Source organism: Bombina bombina, chromosome 3 (genome assembly GCF_027579735.1).
Source record: "Bombina bombina isolate aBomBom1 chromosome 3, aBomBom1.pri, whole genome shotgun sequence".
NCBI classification, from domain to species: domain Eukaryota; kingdom Metazoa; phylum Chordata; class Amphibia; order Anura; family Bombinatoridae; genus Bombina; species Bombina bombina.
The window spans coordinates 1,271,001,553-1,271,024,105 of record NC_069501.1 but is presented as its reverse complement, the minus strand read 5'-3'; the positions used below and the strand labels follow the sequence as shown (position 1 = coordinate 1,271,024,105).

Sequence of the window (22,553 nt, the reverse complement as noted above, 5' to 3'; positions counted from 1 at the left end):
ACAGAGGACAGGTTAACAAAACTTCTAAATGCTTGCCGTGTCCTTCATTCCATTCAACACCCGTCAGTGGCTCAATGCATGGAGGTAATCGGCTTAATGGTAGCGGCAATGGACATAGTACCCTTTTGCACGCCTACATCTCAGACCGCTGCAATTGTGCATGCTAAGTCAGTGGAATGGGGATTACTCAGATTTGTCCCCTCTGCTGAAATCTGGATCAAGAGACCAGAGATTCTCTTCTATGGTGGCTTTCTCGGCCACATCTGTCCAGGGGGATGCCCTTCAGCAGGCCAGATTGGACGATTGTAACAACAGACGCCAGCCTACTAGGTTGGGGCGCTGTCTGGAATTCCCTGAAGGCTCAGGGATCATGGACTCAGGAGGAGAGTCTCCTACCAATAAACATTCTGGAATTGAGAGCAGTTCTCAATGCCCTTCTGGCTTGGCCTCAGTTAGCAACTCTGAGGTTCATCAGGTTTCAGTCAGACAACATCACGACTGTGGCTTACATCAACCATCAGGGAGGGACAAGGAGTTCCCTAGCGATGATGGAAGTATCAAAGATAATTCTCTGGGCAGAGTCTCACTCTTGCCACCTGTCAGCGATCCACATCCCAGGCGTGGAGAACTGGGAGGCGGATTTCCTAAGTCGCCAGACTTTTCATCCGGGGGAGTGGGAACTTCATCCGGAGGTCTTTGCCCAACTACTTCGACGTTGGGGCAAACCAGATCTGGATCTCATGGCGTCTCGCCAGAACGCCAAGCTTCCTTGTTACGGGTCCAGGTCCAGGGACCCGGGAGCGGTCCTGATAGATGCTCTGACAGCACCTTGGACCTTCAGGATGGCTTATGTGTTTCCACCCTTCCCGATGCTTCCTCGTTTGATTGCCAGGATCAAACAGGAGAAAGCATCAGTGATTCTAATAGCGCCTGCGTGGCCACGCAGGACCTGGTATGCAGATCTAGTGGACATGTCGTCCTGTCCACCTTGGTCTCTGCCTCTGAGACAGGACCTTCTAATTCAGGGTCCTTTCAAACATCCAAATCTAATTTCTCTGAGGCTGACTGCATGGAAATTGAATACGCTTGATTTTTATCAAAGCGTGGTTTTCGGAAGTCAGTAATTGATACCTTAATACAGGCCTAGGAAACCTGTTTCCAGGAAAATTTACATAAGATATGGCGCAAAATACTTATATTGGTGCGAATCCAAGAGTTACTCATGGAAGTAAGGTTAGGATTCAGAGGATATTGTCTCTTTATACAAGAAGGTTTAGAAAAGGGTTTATCTGCAAGTTCTCTTAAAAGGGACAGATCTCAGCTCTGTCCATCCCTTTTACACAAAGTCTGTCAGAAGTTCAGACGTTCAGGCTTTTGTCAGGCTTTGGCTAGGATTTAGCCTGTGTTTAAGACTGTAGCTCCACCGTGGAGCCTTAAACTTAGTTCTTAACGTTTTACAGGGTGTTCGTTTGAACCCCTTCATTCATTGATATAAAGCTGTTATCTTGGAAAGTTGTGTTTTTAATGGCTATTTCCTCGGCTCGTAGAGTCTCTGAGTTATCAGCCTTAATTGTGATTCTCCTTATCTGATTTTTCATTCAGACAAAGGTAGTTCCTGCGTACTAAACCTGGGTTCTTACCCTAAGGTAGTCACTAACAAGAATTTCTCCAACATTAGGTGTGTCCGGTCCAACGGCGTCATCCTTACTTGTGGGATATTCTCTTCCCCAACAGGAAATGGCAAAGAGCCCAGCAAAGCTGGTCACATGATCCCTCATAGGCTCCGCCTACCCAGTCATTCTCTTTGCCGTTGTACAGGCAACATCTCCACGGAGATGGCTTAGAGTTTTTTAGTGTTTAAACTGTAGTTTTTATTATTCAATCAAGAGTTTGTTATTTTTAAAATAGTGCTGGTATGTACTATTTACTCAAGAAACAGAAAAGAGATGAAGATTTCTGTTTGTATGAGGAAAATGATTTTAGCACCGTAACTAAAAATCCATGGCTTGTTCCACACAGGACTGTTGAGAGCAATTAACTTCAGTTGTGGGGAACAGGGTGCAGTCTACTTACTCTTGAGGTATGACACATTCTAACAAGACGATGTAATGCTGGAAGCTGTCATTTTCCCTAATGGGATCTGGTAAGCCATGTTTATTAAGATAGTAAATAAGGGCTTCACAAGGGCTTATTAAGACTGTAAGACTTTTTCTGGGCTAAATCGATCATTATATTAACACATATATTAGCCTTGAGGAATCATTTAATCTGGGTATTTTGATAAGATATATCGGCAGGCACTGTTTTAGACACCTTATTCTTTAGGGACTTTCCCTAATCATTGTCAGAGCCTCATTTTCGCGCCGGTATGGCGCACTTGTTTTTGTGAACAATGGCATGCAGCTGCATGTGTGTGGAGCTCTGATACATAGAAAAGTCTTTCTGAAGGCATCATTTGGTATCGTATTCCCCCTTTGGGCTTGGTTGGGTCTCAGCAAAAGCAGATTCCAGGGACTGTAAAGGGGTTAAATATAAAAACGGCTCCGGGTTCCGTTTATTTTAAGGGTTAAAGCTTCCAAATTTGGTGTGCAATACTTTTAAGGCTTTAAGACACTGTGGTGAAATTTTGGTGAATTTTGAACAATTCCTTCATACTTTTTCGCAATTGCAGTAATAAAGTGTGTTTAATTTAAAATTTAAAGTGACAGTAACGGTTTTATTTTAAAACGTTTTTTTGTGCTTGGTTATCAAGTTTATGCTGTTTAACATGTCTGAACTACCAGATAGATTGTGTTCTGACTGTGGGGAAACCAAGGTTCCTTCTCATTTAACTATATGTATTTTATGTCATAAAAATTTTTTAGTAAAAAATGATGCCCAAGATGATTCCTCAAGTGAGGGGAGTAAGCATGGTACTAGCATCATCCCCTCCTTCGTCTACACCTGTCTTGCCCATACAGGAGGCCCCTAGTACATCTAGTGCGCCAATACTCCTTACTATGCAACATTTAACGGCTGGTAATGGATAATTCTATCAAAAACATTTTAGCCAATATGCCCACTTATCAGCGAAAGCGCGACTGCTCTGTTTTAGAAAATTCTGTAGAGCATGAGAACGCATGATGATATGGTTTCTGAAGGGCCCCTACACCAGTCTGAGGGGGCCAGGGAGGTTTTGTCTGAGGGAGAAATTTCAGATTCAGGAAACATTTCTCAACAAGCTGAACCTGATGTGATTACTTTTAAATTTAAGTTGGAACATCTCCGCGCTCTGCTTAAGGAGGTGTTATCCAATTTGGTATGATTGTGATTATCTGGTCATTCCAGAACCACTATGTAAAATGGAAAAGTTCTTAGAGGCCCCGGGGCCCCCCGAAGCTTTTCCTATATCCAAGCGGGGTGGCGTACATTGTTAGTAAAGAATGAGGACAGGCCCGGTATACCTTTAGTACCTCCCCCCATATTTATAAAATTGTTTTCCTATAGTCGACCCCAGAAAGGACTGATGGCAGACAGTCCCCAAGGTCGAGGGGGCGGTTTCTACTCTACACAAGCGCGCCACTATACCCATAGAAGATAGTTGTGCTTTCCAAGATCCTATGGATAAAAAATTAGAAGGTCTGCATAAAGATGTTTGTTCAGCAAGGTTCCCTTCTACAACCAATTGCATGCATTGTCCCTGTCACTGCAGCCGCGTGTTTCTAGTTTGATGAGCTAGGAAAGGCGAATTATTAGTAATTCTTCTTCTTATGAGGGAGGATTATGGACAGACTTCGTGCTCTTAAATTGGCTAATTCTTTCACCCTAGACGCCACCTTGCAATTGGCTAGGTTAGCGGCGAAAAAATTCTGGGTTTGCTATTGTGGCGCAGAGCGCTTTGGTTAAAATCTTGGGGCAGCGGATGCGTCTTCCAAGAACAAATTGCTTGACATTCCTTTCAAGGGAAAACACTCTTTGGCCCTGACTTGAAAGAGATTATCTCTGATATCACTGGGGGCAAGGGCCACGCCCTTCCTCAGGATAGGTCTTTTCAAGACCAAAAATAAACCTAAGTTTCGTCCCTTTCGCAGAAACGGATCAGCCCCAAGGGCTACGTCCTCTAAGCAGGAAGGTAATACTTCTCAAGCCAATCCAGCCTGGAGACCTATGCAAGGCTGGAACAAAGGAAAGCAGGCCAGGAAACCTGCCACTGCTACCAAGACAGCATGAAATGCGGGCCCCCGATCCGGGACCGGATCTGGTGGGGGGCAGACTCTCTCTCTTTCGCTCAGGCTGGGGCAAGAGATGTTCTGGATCCTTGGGCGCTAGAAATAGTCTCCCAAGGTTATTCTCTGGAGTTCAAGGGGCTTCCTCCAAGGGGGAGGTTCCACAGGTCTCAGTTGTCCTTCAGACCACATAAGAAGACAGGCATTCTTACATTGGGTAGAAGACCTGCTAAAAATGGGAGTGATTCATCCTGTTCCATTAGGAGAACAAGGGATGGGGTTCTACTCCAATCTGTTCATAGTTCCCCAAAAAAGAGGGGAACGTTCAGACCAATCTTAGATCTCAAGATCTTGAACAAGTTTCTCAAGGTTCCATCGTTCAAGATGGAAACCATTCGAACACTTCTTCCTTCCATCCAGGAAGGTCAATTCATGACCAAGGTGGATTTCAAGGATGCGTATCTACATATTCCTATCCACAAGGAACATCATCGGTTCCTAAGGTTTGCATTCCTGGACAAGCATTTCCAGTTCGTGGCGTTTTCTTTCGGATTAGCCACTGCTCCTAGGATTTTCTCATAGGTACTAGGGTCCCTTCTGGCGGTGCTAAGACCAAGGGGCATTGCTGTAGTACCTTACTTGGACGACATTCTGATTCGAGCGTCGTCCCTTCCTCAAGTAAAGGCTCACACGGACATTGTCCTGGCCTTTCTCAGATCTCACGGATGGAAAGTGAACGTGGAAATAGAGTTCTCTATCTCCGTCAACGAGGGTTCCCTTCTTGGGAACTATAATAGACTCCTTAGAAATGAGGATTTTTCTGACAGAAGCCAGAAAAAACAAAACTTCTAGACTCTTGTCGGATACTTCATTCCGTTCCTCTTCCTTCCATAGCGCAGTGCATGGAAGTGATAGGTTTGATGGTAGCGGCAATGGACATAGTTCCTTTTGTGCGCATTCATCTAAGACCATACAACTGTTCATGCTCAGTCAGTGGAATGGGGACTATTCAGACTTGTCTCCCGAAGATACAAGTAAATCAGAGGACCAGAGACTCATTCCGTTGGTGACTGTCCCTGGACAACCTGTCACAAGGGATGACCTTCCGCAGACCAGAGTGGGTCATTGTCACGACCGACGCCAGTCTGATGGGCTGGGGCGCGGTCTGGGGATCCCTGAAAGTTCAGGGTCTTTGGTCTCGGGTAGAATCTCTTCTACCGATAAATATTCTGGAACTGAGAGCGATATTCAATGCTCTCAAAGCTTGGCCTCAGCTAGCGAGGGCCAAGTTCATACATCAACCATCAGGGGGGGAACAAGGAGTTCCCTAGCGATGGAAGAAGTGACCAAAATCATTCTATGGGCGGAGTCTCACTCCTGCCACCTGTCTGCTATCCACATCCCAGGAGTGGAAAATTGGGAAGCGGATTTTCTGAGTCGTCAGACATTGCATCCGGGGGAGTGGGAACTCCATCCGGAAATCTTTGCCCAAGTCACTCAACCGTGGGGCATTCCAGACATGGATCTGATGGCCTCTCGTCAGAACTTCAGAGTTCCTTACCTACGGGTACAGATCCAGGGATCCCAAGGCGGCTCTAGTGGATGCACTAGTAGCACCTTGGACCTTCAAACTAGCTTATGTGTTCCCGCCGTTTCCTCTCATCCCCAGGCTGGTAGCCAGGATCAATCAGGAGAGGGCGTCGGTGATTTTGATAGCTCCTGCGTGGCCACGCAGGACTTGGTATGCAGATCTGGTGAATATGTCATCGGCTCCACCATGGAAGCTACCTTTGAGACGAGACCTTCTTGTTCTAGGTCCGTTCGACCCACTCCAGCTAACTGCTTGGAGATTGAACGCTTGATCTTATCAAAGCGAGGGTTCTCAGATTCTGTTATTAATACTCTTGTTCAGGCCTGAAAGCCTGTAACCAGAAAAATTACCACATAATTTGGTATATCTGTTGGTGTGAATCTGCAGGATTCCCTTGGGACAAGGTTAAGATTCCTAAGAGTCTATCCTTCCTTCGAGAAGGATTGGAAAAAGGATTATCTGCAAGTTCCTTGATGGGACAGATTTCTGCCTTGTCTGTGTTACTTCACAAAAAGCTGGCAGCTGTGCCAGATGTTCTAGCCTTTGTTCAGGCTCTGGTTAGAATCAAGCCTGTTTACAAAATTTTGACTCCTCCTTGGAGTCTCAACCTAGTTCTTTCAGTTCCTCAGGGGGTTCCATTGAACCCTTACATTCCGTTGATATTAAGTTATTATCTTGGAAAGTTTTGTTTTTGGTTGCAATTTCTTCTGCTAGAAGAGTTTCAGAATTATCTGCTCTGCAGTGTTCTTCTCCTTATCTGGTGTTCCTTGCAGATAAGGTGGTTTTGCGTACTAAACCTGGTTTTCTTCCAAAAGTTGTTTCTAACAAAAACATTAACCAGGAGATAGTTGTGCCTTCTTTGTGTCCTAATCCAGTTTCAAAGAAGGAACGTTTGTTGCACAACTTGGATGTAGTTCGTGCTCTCAAATTTTACTTAGCAGCTACTAAGGATTTCAGACAAACTTTGTCTTTGTTTATTGTTTATTCTGGTAAACGGAGAGGTCAAAAAGCAACTTCTACCTCTCTCTCCTTCTGGATTAAAAGCATTATCCGATTGGCTTATGAGACTGCCGGACGGCAGCCTCCTGAAAGAATCACAGCTCACTCCACTAGGGCTGTGGCTTCCACACGGGCCTTCAAGAACGAGGCTTCTGTTGATCAGATATGTAAGGCAGCGACTTGGTCTTCACTGCACACTTTTTCTAAATTTTACAAATTTGATACTTTTGCTTCTTCTGAGGCTATTTTTGGGGAGAAAGGTTTTGCAAGCCGTGGTGCCTTCCATTTAGGTGACCTGATTTGCTCCCTCCCTTCATCCGTGTCCTAAAGCTTTGGTATTGGTTCCCACAAGTAAGGATGACGCCGTGGACCGGACACACCTATGTTGGAGAAAACAGAATTTATGTTTACCTGATAAATTACTTTCTCCAACGGTGTGTCCGGTCCACGGCCCGCCCTGGTTTTTTTAATCAGGTCTGATAATTTATTTTCTTTAACTACAGTCACCACGGTAACATATGGTTTCTCCTATGCAAATATTCCTCCTTAACGTCGGTCGAATGACTGGGGTAGGCGGAGCCTAGGAGGGATCATGTGACCAGCTTTGCTGGGCTCTTTGCCATTTCCTGTTGGGGAAGAGAATATCCCACAAGTAAGGATGACGCCGTGGACCGGACACACCGTTGGAGAAAGTAATTTATCAGGTAAACATAAATTCTGTTATCAATCAAGAGATTGTTGTTCCATCGTTGTGCCCTAACCCTTCTTCAAAGAAGGGACGACTTTTGCACAATCTAGACGTAGTCCGTGCCCTGAAATTTTATTTACAGGCAACTAAAGATTTTCGCCAAACTTCTTCCCTGTTTGTTGTTTATTCTGGACAGAGGAGAGGTCAAAAAGCATCTGCTACCTCTCTCTTTTTGGCTTCGTAGCATAATACGTTTAGCCTATGAGACTGCTGGACAGCAACCTCCTGAAAGGATTACAGCTCATTCTACTAGAGCTGTGGCTTCCACTTGGGCCTTTAAGAATGAGGCCTCTGTTGAACAGATTTGCAAGGCTGCAACTTGGTCTTCTCTTCATACTTTTTCCAAATTTTACAAATTTGACACTTTTGCTTCTTCGGAGGCTGTTTTTGGGAGAAAGGTTCTTCAGGCAGTGGTTCCTTCCGTATAAAGATCCTGCCTGTCCCTCCCGTCATCCGTGTACTTTAGCTTTAGCTTTGGTATTGGTATCCCATAAGTAATGGATGACCCGTGGACTGACTACACTTAACAGGAGAAAACATAATTTATGCTTACCTGATAAATTCCTTTCTCCTGTAGTGTAGTCAGTCCACGGCCCGCCCTGTTTTTTTATGGCAGGTCTAAATTTTAAATTATACTCCAGTCACCACTGCACCCTATAGTTTCTCCTTTCTCGTTTGGTTTTCGGTCGAATGACTGGGTGTGACGTAGAGGGGAGGAGCTATATAGCAGCTCTGCTTGGGTGATCCTCTTGCACTTCCTGTTAGGGAGGAGTTAATATCCCATAAGTAATGGATGACCCGTGGACTGACTACACTACAGGAGAAAGGAATTTATCAGGTAAGCATAAATTATGTTTTTATTAACAAAGGGTTAAGTCTTTAAGTATCTGCCTTATGAGTCAGATTGATTAAGGTGGTGTACAAAAGATTTTTTAACACACATGCAGTGCCCTGCGGTTCCTCACAAACTCCATCTGGAGTTGCTGCGCAAGACATTGCTTTTATGTCATGGCAATATCTGTAAACAAAGTAACGTTTATTTAAAGTTCTTTCAAAAATAAACAAAGTTTGGAATGCATTAGGTCTCAGATGGCACCTCAGTAAATTTGAGCTGAGGTGTAGATAGGTTTGACAATGTTTCAGTTCTCAGTTAACTTCTCCACACAAAAAAGTTAGTTTTTTAAATTTAATGAGACTGTAACATTTTTTGTTACCTTTTGTCGAAGAATTCCAGCTGTTTGTGTAATAAATCCTTTGTGACAGGATGGATAAAGAGGCCCTGCTAGGGGTCTCTTGTTTTAGGATTGGATACCATTGTGGTACTACCAATCCTCTTCCATTTCTCATTTATTGAGAGATCTTTAATTTGTTAGTCTTGTTCTAAATCTACTCCTTTCTAAGGCGCATGCTGCCTAGGAGTCTAGTGACAATGATAAAGATATGCAACAAATTTCTCCTAAGGTATTCCTAAAAAATTATAGCCCATATGCAGTGCTCTGCGTTTCCTCTTACTCCTGGAGTTATCTTGTATTTAATACATGATCTTTTTTTCCCACGCTCTATGGAAAAAGTGCAAGAGGACATTTTTTCTCAGATTCGTGTTGATTGTCATAGCTATTCTGAATATTTCTTCCCTGTAAGGAAGATACTTCGGTAGTATTGCATAAGGAATCCTCAGTCTATGATGAGGTAATTCCTTTTACTGATCCTAAGTTTATTTTCCTTCTGTTTTAGTTTGAATACCTCAATTTGCTACTTAGACGTTTTTGCTACTCTGGGCGACCGTCACCAGTAGGTTATTCTAATATTGTGATGTGCCCTTCATGGTGAAAGTATTTCCTGTACCTGACAGGGCTTAAGAGTTAACCCCCTTTTTTTCTCTTTAATTTAGAGGGAAGACGATACTCGGGGGAGACTGAGAATTTCCACACTAGCCAAGGAGAGGCTAGTCGTATGGAGGATAGTAGTTCCTTAAGGACTCTATGCAGGTGAAGGACCCTATGGTTAGAAGTTAGAGGGTTTACTTTGTCAACCTGCGGTTGGTATGGCTGCTGTTTCCAGTGCGGCAGCGTACTGATTGATGCTTTGTCTGTTTCTATTGGACAGACACCCCTCTCGCGGGGATAGAAGGGTTTTTTAAATTGGTAGAATCCTTTAAATACAGAATAACGTAAAGGAAGTATGAGATGATTTTGTTCCTTTTGAGATTCTAGGAAAATCCTTCCTTTCCTTTTTCCAAATGGCATCAGTTTAAGCCTTTCTGGAGTCCCTATCTGGCTTAGGATAGGGGAAAATAGTCCAAGAAGACTGCTGTTTAATCTAAGACAGCTTGAGGGGTGTGCACCCAATCCGTAAGGTGGCAGGTTCTCCTTTTTTCAATCAGGTTTGGTCATGATCCCTGGGTGGTGTACTTTGTGTCCCAGGGAGACAATGTAGAATTCCAGACTTTCCTCACAGGGGCAGGTTTCTGCTTCAAGATTATCTACAATAGCGCCTTATCTGGACATTATCCAAGTCCAGGTGCTATTTTTACAACAAGCCCGATTTCACTTGGGCATAGTACTACCCCTTCCTGCGATTCATGGGTGGCAGATCATTTTGGAAGAGAGTCCCCTAGTTCCTAATTCGAGGGTAGCTCTTTTGGGGACCATAATAGATTCCCTATCAATGAATATTTTCCGACGAAAATTGGGAATTCAAAGATTATCTATACTTGTCTAGTCCTTCAGTCGGCTCCTAGGCCATCAGTGACTGGAGGTATTAGGGCTGATGGTGACAATGGACATCCTGTTTTCTCAGTTTCATCTCTGACCTCTGCAGTTAAGCATGTTCAGGCAATGGAACGGAGATGTCAATCATGTAGGAATGAGGAGTTTCTTAGCGATGAGAGAATCAAAATAATTCAGTGAGCGGAGGCCCATTTTTGCTGCCTGTAGGCGACCCGCTTCCCTGGAGTGGACATCTGGGATCGAGGACCAGGGACCCCAAGGCGGAAATGATGGAGGTCTTGGTGGTCCATTGGACCTTGAGCCTAACATACCTATTCCGTTTGCCTTTTTTTGTTCGGGTCATTGCGCAAATCAAACAGGAGAGGTCATCTGTGATCTTCACTGCTCCGGCTTGGCCTTGCAGGATTTAGTATGCAGATCTGGTGGAAAGGTCGTCTCTGCAACCTTGGAGACTTCTGTTGAGAAAGGACCTTCTAGTTAAAGGCCCCTTTCTTCTCCATCTAGTTTCTCTGAAGCAGATTGCTTGGCAACTGAAGGCTTGATTTTATCCAAGCTCTGTTTTGTCATTGTGACCATGATTCAGGCTTGTAAATCTGTAACTAGTATGATTTACCTTAGGATATGGTGTCATATCTGTATTGGTGTGAGTCCAGGGGCTACTCATGGAGTAGAGTTTAGATTCCTAGAATTGTATCTTTCTCCAAGAGGGTTTGGAGAGAGGATTATTCTTAAGTTCCCTAAGGGGGCAAATATCTCTTATCTAGTTTGTTTCACAAACGTTTTGCAAATGTTTCAAATGTTCAATCATTTTATCAGGCTGTGATCAGGATCAAAACTGTATTCAAGCCAGTTTCTCCTTCGTGGAGTTTTGACCTTAATTCTTAAGGTTTTCTAAGGGCTCTGTTTGAGCCTCTGCATTCCTTGGATATTAAGTCCTTATCTTGGAAAGTTTTATTGCTGGTTGATATTTCTTCTACTCTCATTCAGCGTTCTCAGCATTACAGTATGTCTTCCCTTACCTTAATTTTCAGTCTGAGGTAGTTTTTTTTTTTTTTTTTTTTTTTGTACTATGCTAGGATTCTTCTTAAAGATAGTTTTCTGCCCGGAACATTAATCATGAGATGGTTGTTCCTTGTGTTCCAATCCTACTTTTTAGAAGGAATGTATCTTGCACACCTTGGATGTGGTTGGTGCCTTATAGTTTCCCCTGCAGGCAACTAAGGATTTTTGTCAGTTTTTTGCATTGTTTGTAGTTTCATCTGGAAATTGTAAGGGACAGAAAGCTACGGCTACTTTCTTTTTGACTGAGTATTGTTCGTTTTGCATATGAGACTGCTGGACAACAGTTTCTAGAGTGAGTTACGGCTCATTCCACGAGGGCTTTTGCTTCCTCATGTTCATTCAAAAATGAAGCTTCTGTGGAACAGATTTGCAAGACTGCAACTTGGTCCTCTCCACACTTTTTCAAAATTCTACAACTTTGACACTTTTCCCTCGGCTGAGGCCGTTTTTGGGAGAAACGTTCTTCAAGCAGTGGTGCCTTTCCGTTTAGGTTCCCTGTCTTTTCCCTCCTGTATCATCTGTGTACTCTAGCTTGGGTATTGGATCCCGTTAGTAATTAAGATGATCCGTGGACTTTGTGTCATTAAAAAGAAACAAAATTTATGCTTACATGATAAATTTATTAATATTTTGACACTGAGTCCACGGCCCGCCCTGTTCTTGTAAGACAGGGTTTTGGGTTATGGTAAACTTCAGACACCTCTGCACCTTTTGGCTTTTCCTTTCTTTCCTTAACTTCGGTTGAATGACTGGAGTGGGAGGGAAGGGAGGAGCTATTTAACAGCTTTGCTGTGGTGCTCTTTGCTGCCTCCTGTTGACCAGGAGGTAAATATCCCATTAGTAATTAAGATGATCCGTGGACTCATCGTGTCAAAAAAGAAATAAATTTATCAGGTAAGTATAAATTTTGTTTTTATAGAACTGTCCATCTCTCCTGAATTATGTCTTGCCACATTTATCAGCCATATTTATTTTACAGCCCAAGCATATAGACATGATAGCAAGTGTCTGGCTTTATTAGTAAATGTATTGGTGCTTTAACCAACATCACTACATAAGTGAACAGATTCAGCATTTTTTCTCTCCCTCCTCTAAGGTTTATTGCATTAGCTTTGACTTGATTCAGAACATTATAAGAATATAAAAGTAGGGAATTGCCTGTAGTTTTAGTGTTGGTTTAAGTTAAGTGTGGAAGAATAATCTTTTGCAGGTGAACCAAGAAAGCTTAGCTCGAACACTTCACTTTGTAGCAAAAAAGAAATGCAGGGAGCTGTGCGATATAAGGAAAAGAACTAAACCATTTTAGCCTCTATCGATTTATGCAGTCGTTTTTATTAATAAAATAAAAATTACAAAAATATTTATTAAAATATTTTTATCCCTGAAACTGCTTGATTTAACAAGTATTATCTGCAGTTCTAGAGGTGCTGGTGTTTTTATTATGTTTCTTTTTTCAGCTCTTAATCCTGGCCAGACTTCTCTGTTTGGTAACAATCAGCCAAAAATGACAGGTACCCTTGGCGCTGGCTCTTTTGGTAACACTGGCTTCACCACTGGCACAACAGGCTTAGGATTCAGTGCTCCACAGGTTCCTGTGGGTGAGTGAGATTTTTTTTAGTTTTTATTTAATGATGCCAAGACTTGCAGGTAAATGCTATATCTTGTGTCTTAGAGAAGCTTCCAAGGCATGTAGATATAAGAACTACTTGCTCAAAGATTGGGATAAAGCATTTGACATGTTATATGAAAATTGCTGTATACTGTTCCTTTAACTTATTGTAACACTAGTTTAAAGAAGAATATGCACAGATACTGAATCTAAAAATCCAGTATTAAACCTTTTTTCTAAACTTAGAAGCACCAGTTTAGCACTGTTGATGAGGTTAAGCTGTTACACCCAGTGGAAAGGGGCTGAGAGAACCGGAACAGCCAACACTCCCCCTCCCACCTTCCCTGCATATGAAGACCCATTACACACAAACGGGAACTAGCAGGAATCTGTAGACATCAGTCTACATCCGTGTGACGATGAGGTCCCATATGTTGTAATTTTAAAGTTCTATCTGAGTTTAAACGGATGTTTAACTATAAGATAATTTGTTACATTTAAGAGATTCAATTTCCAATATTGGGTTAGTTAACTAACATAGTGGAACTACAAATAATTTCACCTATCTCAGAACCTCCTGTTTGGGTTAACATACAAGGAGGGTATAGAATGACCTAACTACACAGATGGGTAAGTGCAACAATAGTTGTATTTGCACATAGTTAAACTAACATTACACCAATATAACGCATACCCAGGAACTGGTAAATTGGCATGAATGGGAATACTCAAAAAAAAAAAAAAAAAAAAAAAAATCTTTATGCAATACTAAATTAGTATGGTTAACGGTATTCCAAGCACACACAAACTAATTTGTAATGTCAGACAAGTGAACATGGGAGCGCAACTATATACAACAGTTGATACACGCAAGTTTCTAATAAGATCAGCCAGATATCAGCTGCTCACACTGAGCGACATTTTGCTATATAGAATTTATAATTTGTTAACTTATATACAAGATGGTAGAGTGTTACAACAGTGTAACCTAAGAATAAGAAAACCACACTAAGTCAGTTGTAACACTGTTTATTATCTATAGCAGTCAGTGACAATGGTAACGTTAAACAGCTGAACAATTTGTTTAAATGTATCAACTGCTCAGAGCACTATCCTGCAGAACAAGGATTTACAACTTGCCAATTTATATAAAATACGTTAATGAGTAAAGTGTAATAACAGTGCAACTTAATAACAAAATAAATATTTAAAACTAGCTGCAGTACTATCAAGTATCTTAGTAATAACTGCAACTACAAACAATTGACTGACACCTCAGTGTAATAATTTATTCACACACTATAATCCTTATCCATCTTAACAAGATACAGAATCTGAACATACCCTAGGTCTGTTCACGTGAATCAATCATTATTTCATGTAGTACAGTATTGATGAATTCACTCCACACATGCATGGAATAATGGAATGTATGATATAATTCCAAACATTTTAGAGGATTATGAGAAACAATTCGCATAGCTCACTTGTCACCCCATAAAGTGGAGATCTTTTACTGATAATCGGTGAGTCCTGATATTACATTCATGCAATAAAGGCCAGACAAGCATCAAACAGGTCTCACTGTTACTCCCACATCCTAGTCACTCATGATAGAGATTTTTTTAACTTGTTTGTGTTCACCCATCTTTTAAGTGTTCAATAAAAGTTATATTTTAAATACTTTCTTTGCCTCTACGATCAGTCTGGGCAAAGAGTGCTACACAAGCATTTCTTTCCAGGGAATCTAATCCCAATTGTTTACATTGTTTTGAACAAAATGCTAGCACCACTCCTCACGAAGAAATATTAAACTGATACGGATATATAAAGTATCTAGTGAATAATGTATATCAGAGGAGTCTGTCTTTATAGTGCCATTGTGTGTGGAATATATCAGCCTACATCTGATACAATGGAAAAAATAAATAAAATAAGCAAAACTAAACATTGTTATAAAAACACCCCCAGATGGGCTATATAAATGCAAAGAAAAATCTATTGTACAATGTCCCTTTAAATGTAACAAATGGGAGAGGCAGATGTGCCACCAGTTTTTTATAAAGAGGATTTTATAACTTGTTCCAATTACAACCAGGTTCTTGAATACTAAATGTACACTAAATATATCAGCCATATTTATGTTTGTGCCTGGCTTTTAAAAATAATATGAAAACAGGGGCACTTTCATTAACCCCTTAATGACCACAGCACTTTTCCATTTTCTGTCCGTTTGGGACCAGGGCTATTTCTTTCATGTAATTAGCAAGAGTCCATGAGCTAGTGACGTATGGGATATACATTCCTACCAGGAGGGGCAAAGTTTCCCAAACCTCAAAATGCCTATAAATACACCCCTCACCACACCCACAAATCAGTTTTACAAACTTTGCCTCCTATGGAGGTGGTGAAGTAAGTTTGTGCTCAGGAGGTGAGATTACCGATCAATATTTTGGAACTCCGTGCAATTTTCAGAGCCCTTCAGTCATGGCCTCTTCTAAAGAGAGAATCGTTCATTTGTTTTCAGACAGACAATGTCACAACTGTGGCATACATCAATCATCAAGGAGGGACTCACAGTCCTCTGGCTATGAAAGAAGTATCTCGAATTCTGGTATGGGCGGAATCCAGCTCCTGTCTAGTTTCTGCGGTTCATATCCCAGGTATAGACAATTGGGAAGCGGATTCTCAGTCGCCAAACGTTACATCCGGGCGAATGGTCTCTTCACCCAGAGGTATTTCTTCAGATTGTTCAAATGTGGGGACTTCCAGAAATAGATCTGATGGCCTCTCATCTAAACAAGAAACTTCCCAGGTATCTGTCCAGATCCAGGGATCCTCAAGCGGAAGCAGTGGATGCATTGTCACTTCCTTGGAAGTATCATCCTGCCTATATCTTTCCGCCTCTAGTTCTTCTTCCAAGAGTAATCTCCAAAATTCTGAAGGAATGCTCGTTTGTTCTGCTGGTAGCTCCGGCATGGCCTCACAGGTTTTGGTATGCGGATCTTGTCCGGATGGCCTCTTGCCAGCCGTGGACGCTTCCGTTAAGACCAGACCTTCTGTCACAAGGTCCTTTTTTCCATCAGGATCTCAAATCCTTAAATTTAAAGGTATGGAGATTGAACGCTTGATTCTTAGTCAGAGGTTTCTCTGACTCTGTGATTAATACTATGTTACAGGCTCGTAAATCCGTATCTAGGGAGATATATTATAGAGTCTGGAAGACTTATATTTCTTGGTGTCTTTCTCATCATTTTTCCTGGCATTCTTTTAGAATTCCGAGAATTTTACTGTTTCTTCAGGGTTGTTTGGATAAAGGTTTGTCTGCAAGTTCCTTGAAAGGACAAATCTCTGCTCTTTCTGTTTTTCACAGAAAGATTGCTAATCTTCCTGACATTCATTGTTTTGTACAAGCTTTGGTTCGTATAAAACCTGTCATTAAGTCAATTTCTCCTCCTTGGAGTTTGAATTTGGTTCTGGGGGCTCTTCAAGCTCCTCCGTTTGAACCTATGCATTCATTGGACGTTAAATTACTTTCTTGGAAAGTTTTTTGTTCCTTTTGGCCATCTCTTCTGCCAGAAGAGTTTCTGAATTATCTGCTCTTTCTTGTGAGTCTCCTTTTCTGATTTTTCACCAGGATAAGGCGGTGTTGCGAACTTCTTTTGAATTTTTACCTAAGGTTGTGAATTCTAACAACATTAGTAGAGAAATTGTGGTTCCTTCATTATGTCCTAATCCTAAGAATTCTAAGGAGAAATCATTGCATTCTTTGGATGTAGTTAGAGCTTTGAAATATGTTGAAGCTACTAAGAATTTCAGAAAGACTTCTAGTCTATTTGTTATCTTTTCCGGTTCTAGGAAAGGTCAGAAGGCCTCTGCCATTTCTTTGGCATCTTGGTTGAAATCTTTAATTCATAATGCTTATGTCGAGTCGGATAAAACTCCGCCTCAAAGGATTACAGCTCATTCTACTAGGTCAGTTTCTACTTCCTGGGCGTTTAGGAATGAAGCTTCGGTCGATCAGATTTGCAAAGCAGCAACTTGGTCTTCTTTGCATACTTTTACTAAATTCTACCATTTTGATGTGTTTTCTTCTTCTGAAGCTGTTTTTGGTAGAAAAGTACTTCAGGCAGCTGTTTGTTTGAATCTTCTGCTTATATTTTCAGTTTTTTTTTTTTTTTAAGATTTAAACTTTGTTTGGGTGTGGATTTTTTTTCAGCGGAATTGGCTGTCTTTATTTTATCCCTCCCTCTCTAGTGACTCTTGCGTGGAAGATCCACATCTTGGGTAGTCATTATCCCATACGTCACTAGCTCATGGACTCTTGCTAATTACATGAAAGAAAACATAATTTATGTAAGAACTTACCTGATAAATACATTTCTTTCATATTAGCAAGAGTCCATGAGGCCCACCCCTTTTTGTGGTGGTTATGATTTTTTTGTATAAAGCACAATTATTCCAATTCCTTATATTTATGCTTCGCACTTTTTTCTTATCACCCCACTTCTTGGCTATTCGTTAAACTGATTTGTGGGTGTGGTGAGGGGTGTATTTATAGGCATTTTGAGGTTTGGGAAACTTTGCCCCTCCTGGTAGGAATGTATATCCCATACGTCACTAGCTTATGGACTCCTGCTAATATGAAAGAAATGAATTTATCAGGTAAGTTCTTACATAAATTATGTTTTTTACATTTCTGCGGTGTTTGTGTTTAGCTGTAATTTTCCTCTTACTCATTTACTGTACCCACATATATTATATACCGTTTTTCTCGCCATTAAATGGACTTTCTAAAGATATCATTATTTTCATCATATCTTATAATTTACTATAAAAAAAATTATAAAATATGAGGAAAAAATACACTTTCGAACTTTGACCCCCAAAATCTGTTACACATCTACAACCACCAAAAAACACCCATGCTAAATAGTTTCTAAATTTTGTCCTGAGTTTAGAAATACCCAATGTTTACATCTTTGCTTTTTTTGTAAGTTATAGGGCCATAAATACAAGTAGCACTTTGCTATTTCCAAACCATTATTTTTCAAAATTAGCGCTAGTTAAATTAGAACACTAATATCTTTCAGGTATCTCTGAATATCCATTGACATGTATATATTTTTTTTAGTAGACATCCCAAAGTATTGATCTAGGCCCATTTTGGTATATTTCATGCCATCATTTCGCCGCCAAATGCGATTAAATACAAAAAATTGTTCACTTTTTCACTAATTTTTTCACAAACTTTTGGTTTCTCACTGAAATTATTTACAAACAGCTTGTGCAATTATGGCTTAAATGGTTGTAAATTCTTCTCTGGGATCCCCTTTGTTCAGAAATAGCAGACATATATGGCTTTGGCATTGCTTTTTGGTAATTAGAAGGCCGCTATATGCAACTGCGTACCACACTTATATTATGCCCAGCAGTGTAGGGGTTAATTCTGTAGCTTGTAGAGAGCTTGTAGGGTTAATTTCTCCTGTTAAGTGTGGTCAGTCCACGGGTCATCATTACTTCTGGGATATTAACTCCTCCCCAACAGGAAGTGCAAGAGGATTCACCCAGCAGAGCTGCTATATAGCTCCTCCCCTCTACGTCACCTCCAGTCATTCTCTTGCACCCAACGAATAGATAGGATGTGTGTGAGGACTGTGGTGATTATACTTAGTTTTATACCTTCAATCAAAAGTTTGTTATTTTATAATAGCACCGGAGTGTGTTATTCCTTCTCTGGTAGAATTTGAAGAAGAATCTACCTGAGTTTTTTCTATGATTTTAGCCGGCGTAGTTAAGATCATATTGCTGTTTCTCGGCCATCTGAGGAGAGGTAAACTTCAGATCAGGGGACAGCGGGCAGATTAATCTGCAAGAGGTATGTAGCAGCTTATTATTTTCTGACAATGGAATTGATGAGAAAATTCTGCCATACTGATATAATGTAAACTCAGCCTTAAATGCAGTAGCAGCAACTGGTATCAGGCTGTCATGTATGTATATTTTACACTTCAGTATTCTGGGGAATGGCACTTCACTGGAATTATACTGTATGCATAAGACTTTAGCCTATTTTGCAGGGACTAGCAACAGGCTTTTTAATAACACTTAATTTATTTATGTTAAACGTTTTTTGCTGGCATGTAAAATAATTTAATTTTCTGAGGTACTGGGTGAAAAAATGTTTTGGGCACTATTTTTCCACTTGGCAGTCGTTTTATTTAATTTATGACAGTTTACTGATCTCTCTCACTGTTGTGTATGAGGGGGAGGGGCCTTTTTTGGCGCTTTTGCCACACATCAAAAAATTCAGTCAGAAGTTTGTCTTCCCTGCATGATCCGGTTCATCTCTATAGAACTCAGGGGTCTTCAAAACTTGTTTTGAGGGAGGTAATCACTCACAGCAGAGCTGTGAGATTGTAGTTGACTGTGATAAAAAACGTTTATTTCTGTTTTTTTTTTTTTTTCTGCTATCAGGGTTAGTTATTCTTTGCTAATGGGAGCAATCCTTTGCTAAAAGTGTGTTTTTTACAAAGATTTGATGCTATAACTTTTCAGTTTATCAATTTTCAACTGTCATAACTTTTTCTGTGCTTCTTATAGGCACAGTCCGTTTTCATATCATAGTAAATTACTTGAAAAGTATTTCCAAGTTGCTAGTTTATTTGCTAGTGTGTTAAACATGTCTGATTCAGAGGAAGATATCTGTGCTATATGTGCTAAAGCCAAAGTGGAGCCCAATAGAAATTTATGTACTAACTGTATTGATGCTACTTTAAATAAAAGTCAATCTGTACAAATTGAACATATTTCACCAAACAACGAGGGGAGAGTTATGCCGACTAACTCGCCTCACGTGTCAGTACCTGCATCTCCCGCTCGGGAGGTGCGTGATATTGTAGCGCCGAGTACATCTGGGCGGCCATTACAAATCACATTACAGGATATGGCTACTGTTATGACTGAAGTTTTGGCTAAATTACCAGAACTAAGAGGTAAGCGTGATCACTCTGGGGTGAGAACAGAGTGCGCTGATAATATTAGGGCCATGTCAGACACTGCGTCACAATTTGCAGAACATGAGGACGGAGAGCTTCATTCTGCGGGTGACGGTTCTGATCCAAACAGACTGGATTCAGATATTTCAAATTTTAAATTTAAACTGGAAAACCTCCGTGTATTACTAGGGGAGGTGTTAGCGGCTCTGAATGATTGTAACACAGTTGCAATACCAGAGAAATTGTGTAGGTTGGATAAATATTTTGCGGTACCGTCGAGTACTGACGTTTTTCCTATACCTAAGAGACTTACTGAAATTGTTACTAAGGAGTGGGATAGACCCGGTGTGCCGTTCTCACCCCCTCCAATATTTAGAAAGATGTTTCCAATAGACGCCACCACACGGGACTTATGGCAAACGGTCCCTAAGGTGGAGGGAGCAGTTTCTACTTTAGCTAAGCGTACCACTATCCCGGTGGAGGATAGCTGTGCCTTTTCAGATCCAATGGATAAAAAGTTAGAGGGTTACCTTAAGAAAATGTTTGTTCAACAAGGTTTTATATTGCAACCTCTTGCATGCATTGCGCCTGTCACGGCTGCAGCAGCATTTTGGTTTGAGTCTCTGGAAGAGACACTTGAATCAGCTCCATTAGATGAGATTACACACAAGCTTAAAGCCCTTAAGTTAGCTAACTCATTTATTTCGGATGCCGTAGTACATTTAACTAAACTTACGGCTAAGAATTCCGGATTCGCCATTCAGGCGCGCAGAGCACTGTGGCTAAAATCCTGGTCAGCTGATGTTACTTCTAAATCTAAATTGCTTAATATTCCTTTCAAAGGGCAGACCTTATTCGGGCCCGGGTTGAAAGAAATTATCACTGACATTACAGGAGGTAAAGGCCATGCCCTGCCTCAAGACAGAGCCAAACCTAAGGCTAGACAGTCTAATTTTCGTTCCTTTCGTAATTTCAAAGCAGGAGCAGCATCAACTTCCTCTGCACCAAAACAGGAAGGAGCTGTTGCTCGCTACAGACAAGGCTGGAGACCTAACCAGTCCTGGAACAAGGGCAAGCAGGCCAGGAAACCTGCTGCTGCCCCTAAGACAGCATGAATCGAGGGCCCCCGATCCGGGAACGGATCTAGTGGGGGGCAGACTTTCTCTCTTCGCCCAGGCTTGGGCAAGAGATGTCCAGGATCCCTGGGCGTTAGAGATCATATCTCAGGGATACCTTCTGGACTTCAAATCCTCTCCCCCAAGAGGGAGATTTCATCTGTCAAGGTTGTCAACAAACCAAATAAAGAAAGAGGCGTTTCTACGCTGCGTACAAGATCTTTTATTAATGGGAGTGATCCATCCGGTTCCGCGGTCGGAACAAGGACAAGGGTTTTACTCAAATCTGTTTGTGGTTCCCAAAAAAGAGGGAACTTTCAGGCCAATCTTGGATTTAAAGATCCTAAACAAATTCCTAAGAGTTCCATCGTTCAAAATGGAAACTATTCGGACAATTTTACCCATGATCCAAAAGGGTCAGTACATGACCACAGTGGATTTAAAGGATGCTTACCTTCACATACCGATTCACAAAGATCATTACCGGTATCTAAGGTTTGCCTTTCTAGACAGGCATTACCAGTTTGTAGCTCTTCCATTCGGATTGGCTACGGCTCCAAGAATCTTCATAAAGGTTCTGGGTGCTCTTCTGGCGGTACTAAGACCGCGAGGAATTTCGGTAGCTCCGTACCTAGACGACATTCTGATACAAGCTTCAAGCTTTCAAACTGCCAAGTCTCATACAGAGTTAGTACTGGCATTTCTAAGGTCGCATGGATGGAAGGTGAACGAAAAGAAGAGTTCTCTCTTTCCACTCACAAGAGTTCCCTTCTTGGGGACTCTTATAGATTCTGTAGAAATGAAGATTTACCTGACAGAAGACAGGTTAACAAAGCTTCAAAATGCATGCCGTGTCCTTCATTCCATTCAACACCCGTCAGTAGCTCAATGCATGGAGGTGATCGGCTTAATGGTAGCGGCAATGGACATAGTACCCTTTGCACACCTACATCTCAGACCGCTGCAATTGTGCATGCTAAGTCAGTGGAATGGGGATTACTCAGACTTGTCCCCTACTCTGAATCTGGATCAAGAGACCAGAAATTCTCTTCTGTGGTGGCTTTCTCGGCCACATCTGTCCAGGGGGATGCCATTCAGCAGGCCGGACTGGACAATTGTAACAGACGCCAGCCTGCTAGGTTGGGGCGCTGTCTGGAATTCTCTGAAGGCTCAGGGACAATGGAATCAGGAGGAGAGTCTCCTACCAATAAACATTCTGGAATTGAGAGCAGTTCTCAATGCCCTTCTGGCTTGGCCCCAGTTGACAACTCGGGGGTTCATCAGGTTTCAGTCGGACAACATCACGACTGTAGCTTACATCAACCATCAGGGAGGAACAAGAAGCTCCCTAGCAATGATGGAAGTATCAAAGATAATTCGCTGGGCAGAGTCTCACTCTTGCCACCTGTCAGCAATCCACATCCCGGGAGTGGAGAACTGGGAGGCGGATTTCTTAAGTCGTCAGACTTTTCATCCGGGGGAGTGGGAACTTCATCC

The 22,553-nt window shown here is 41.6% G+C and overlaps 1 protein-coding gene across 1 annotated transcript in view; it reads left to right on the top strand.

Annotated features, from left to right (window-relative positions):
* NUP98 (nucleoporin 98 and 96 precursor) overlaps positions 1–22,553 on the top strand; it is a 655,099-nt gene that overhangs the window by 207,823 nt on the left and 424,723 nt on the right. The window contains 1 exon segment of the mRNA XM_053705662.1: positions 12,792–12,932. Coding sequence (XP_053561637.1) covers positions 12,792–12,932 — 141 coding nt within the window.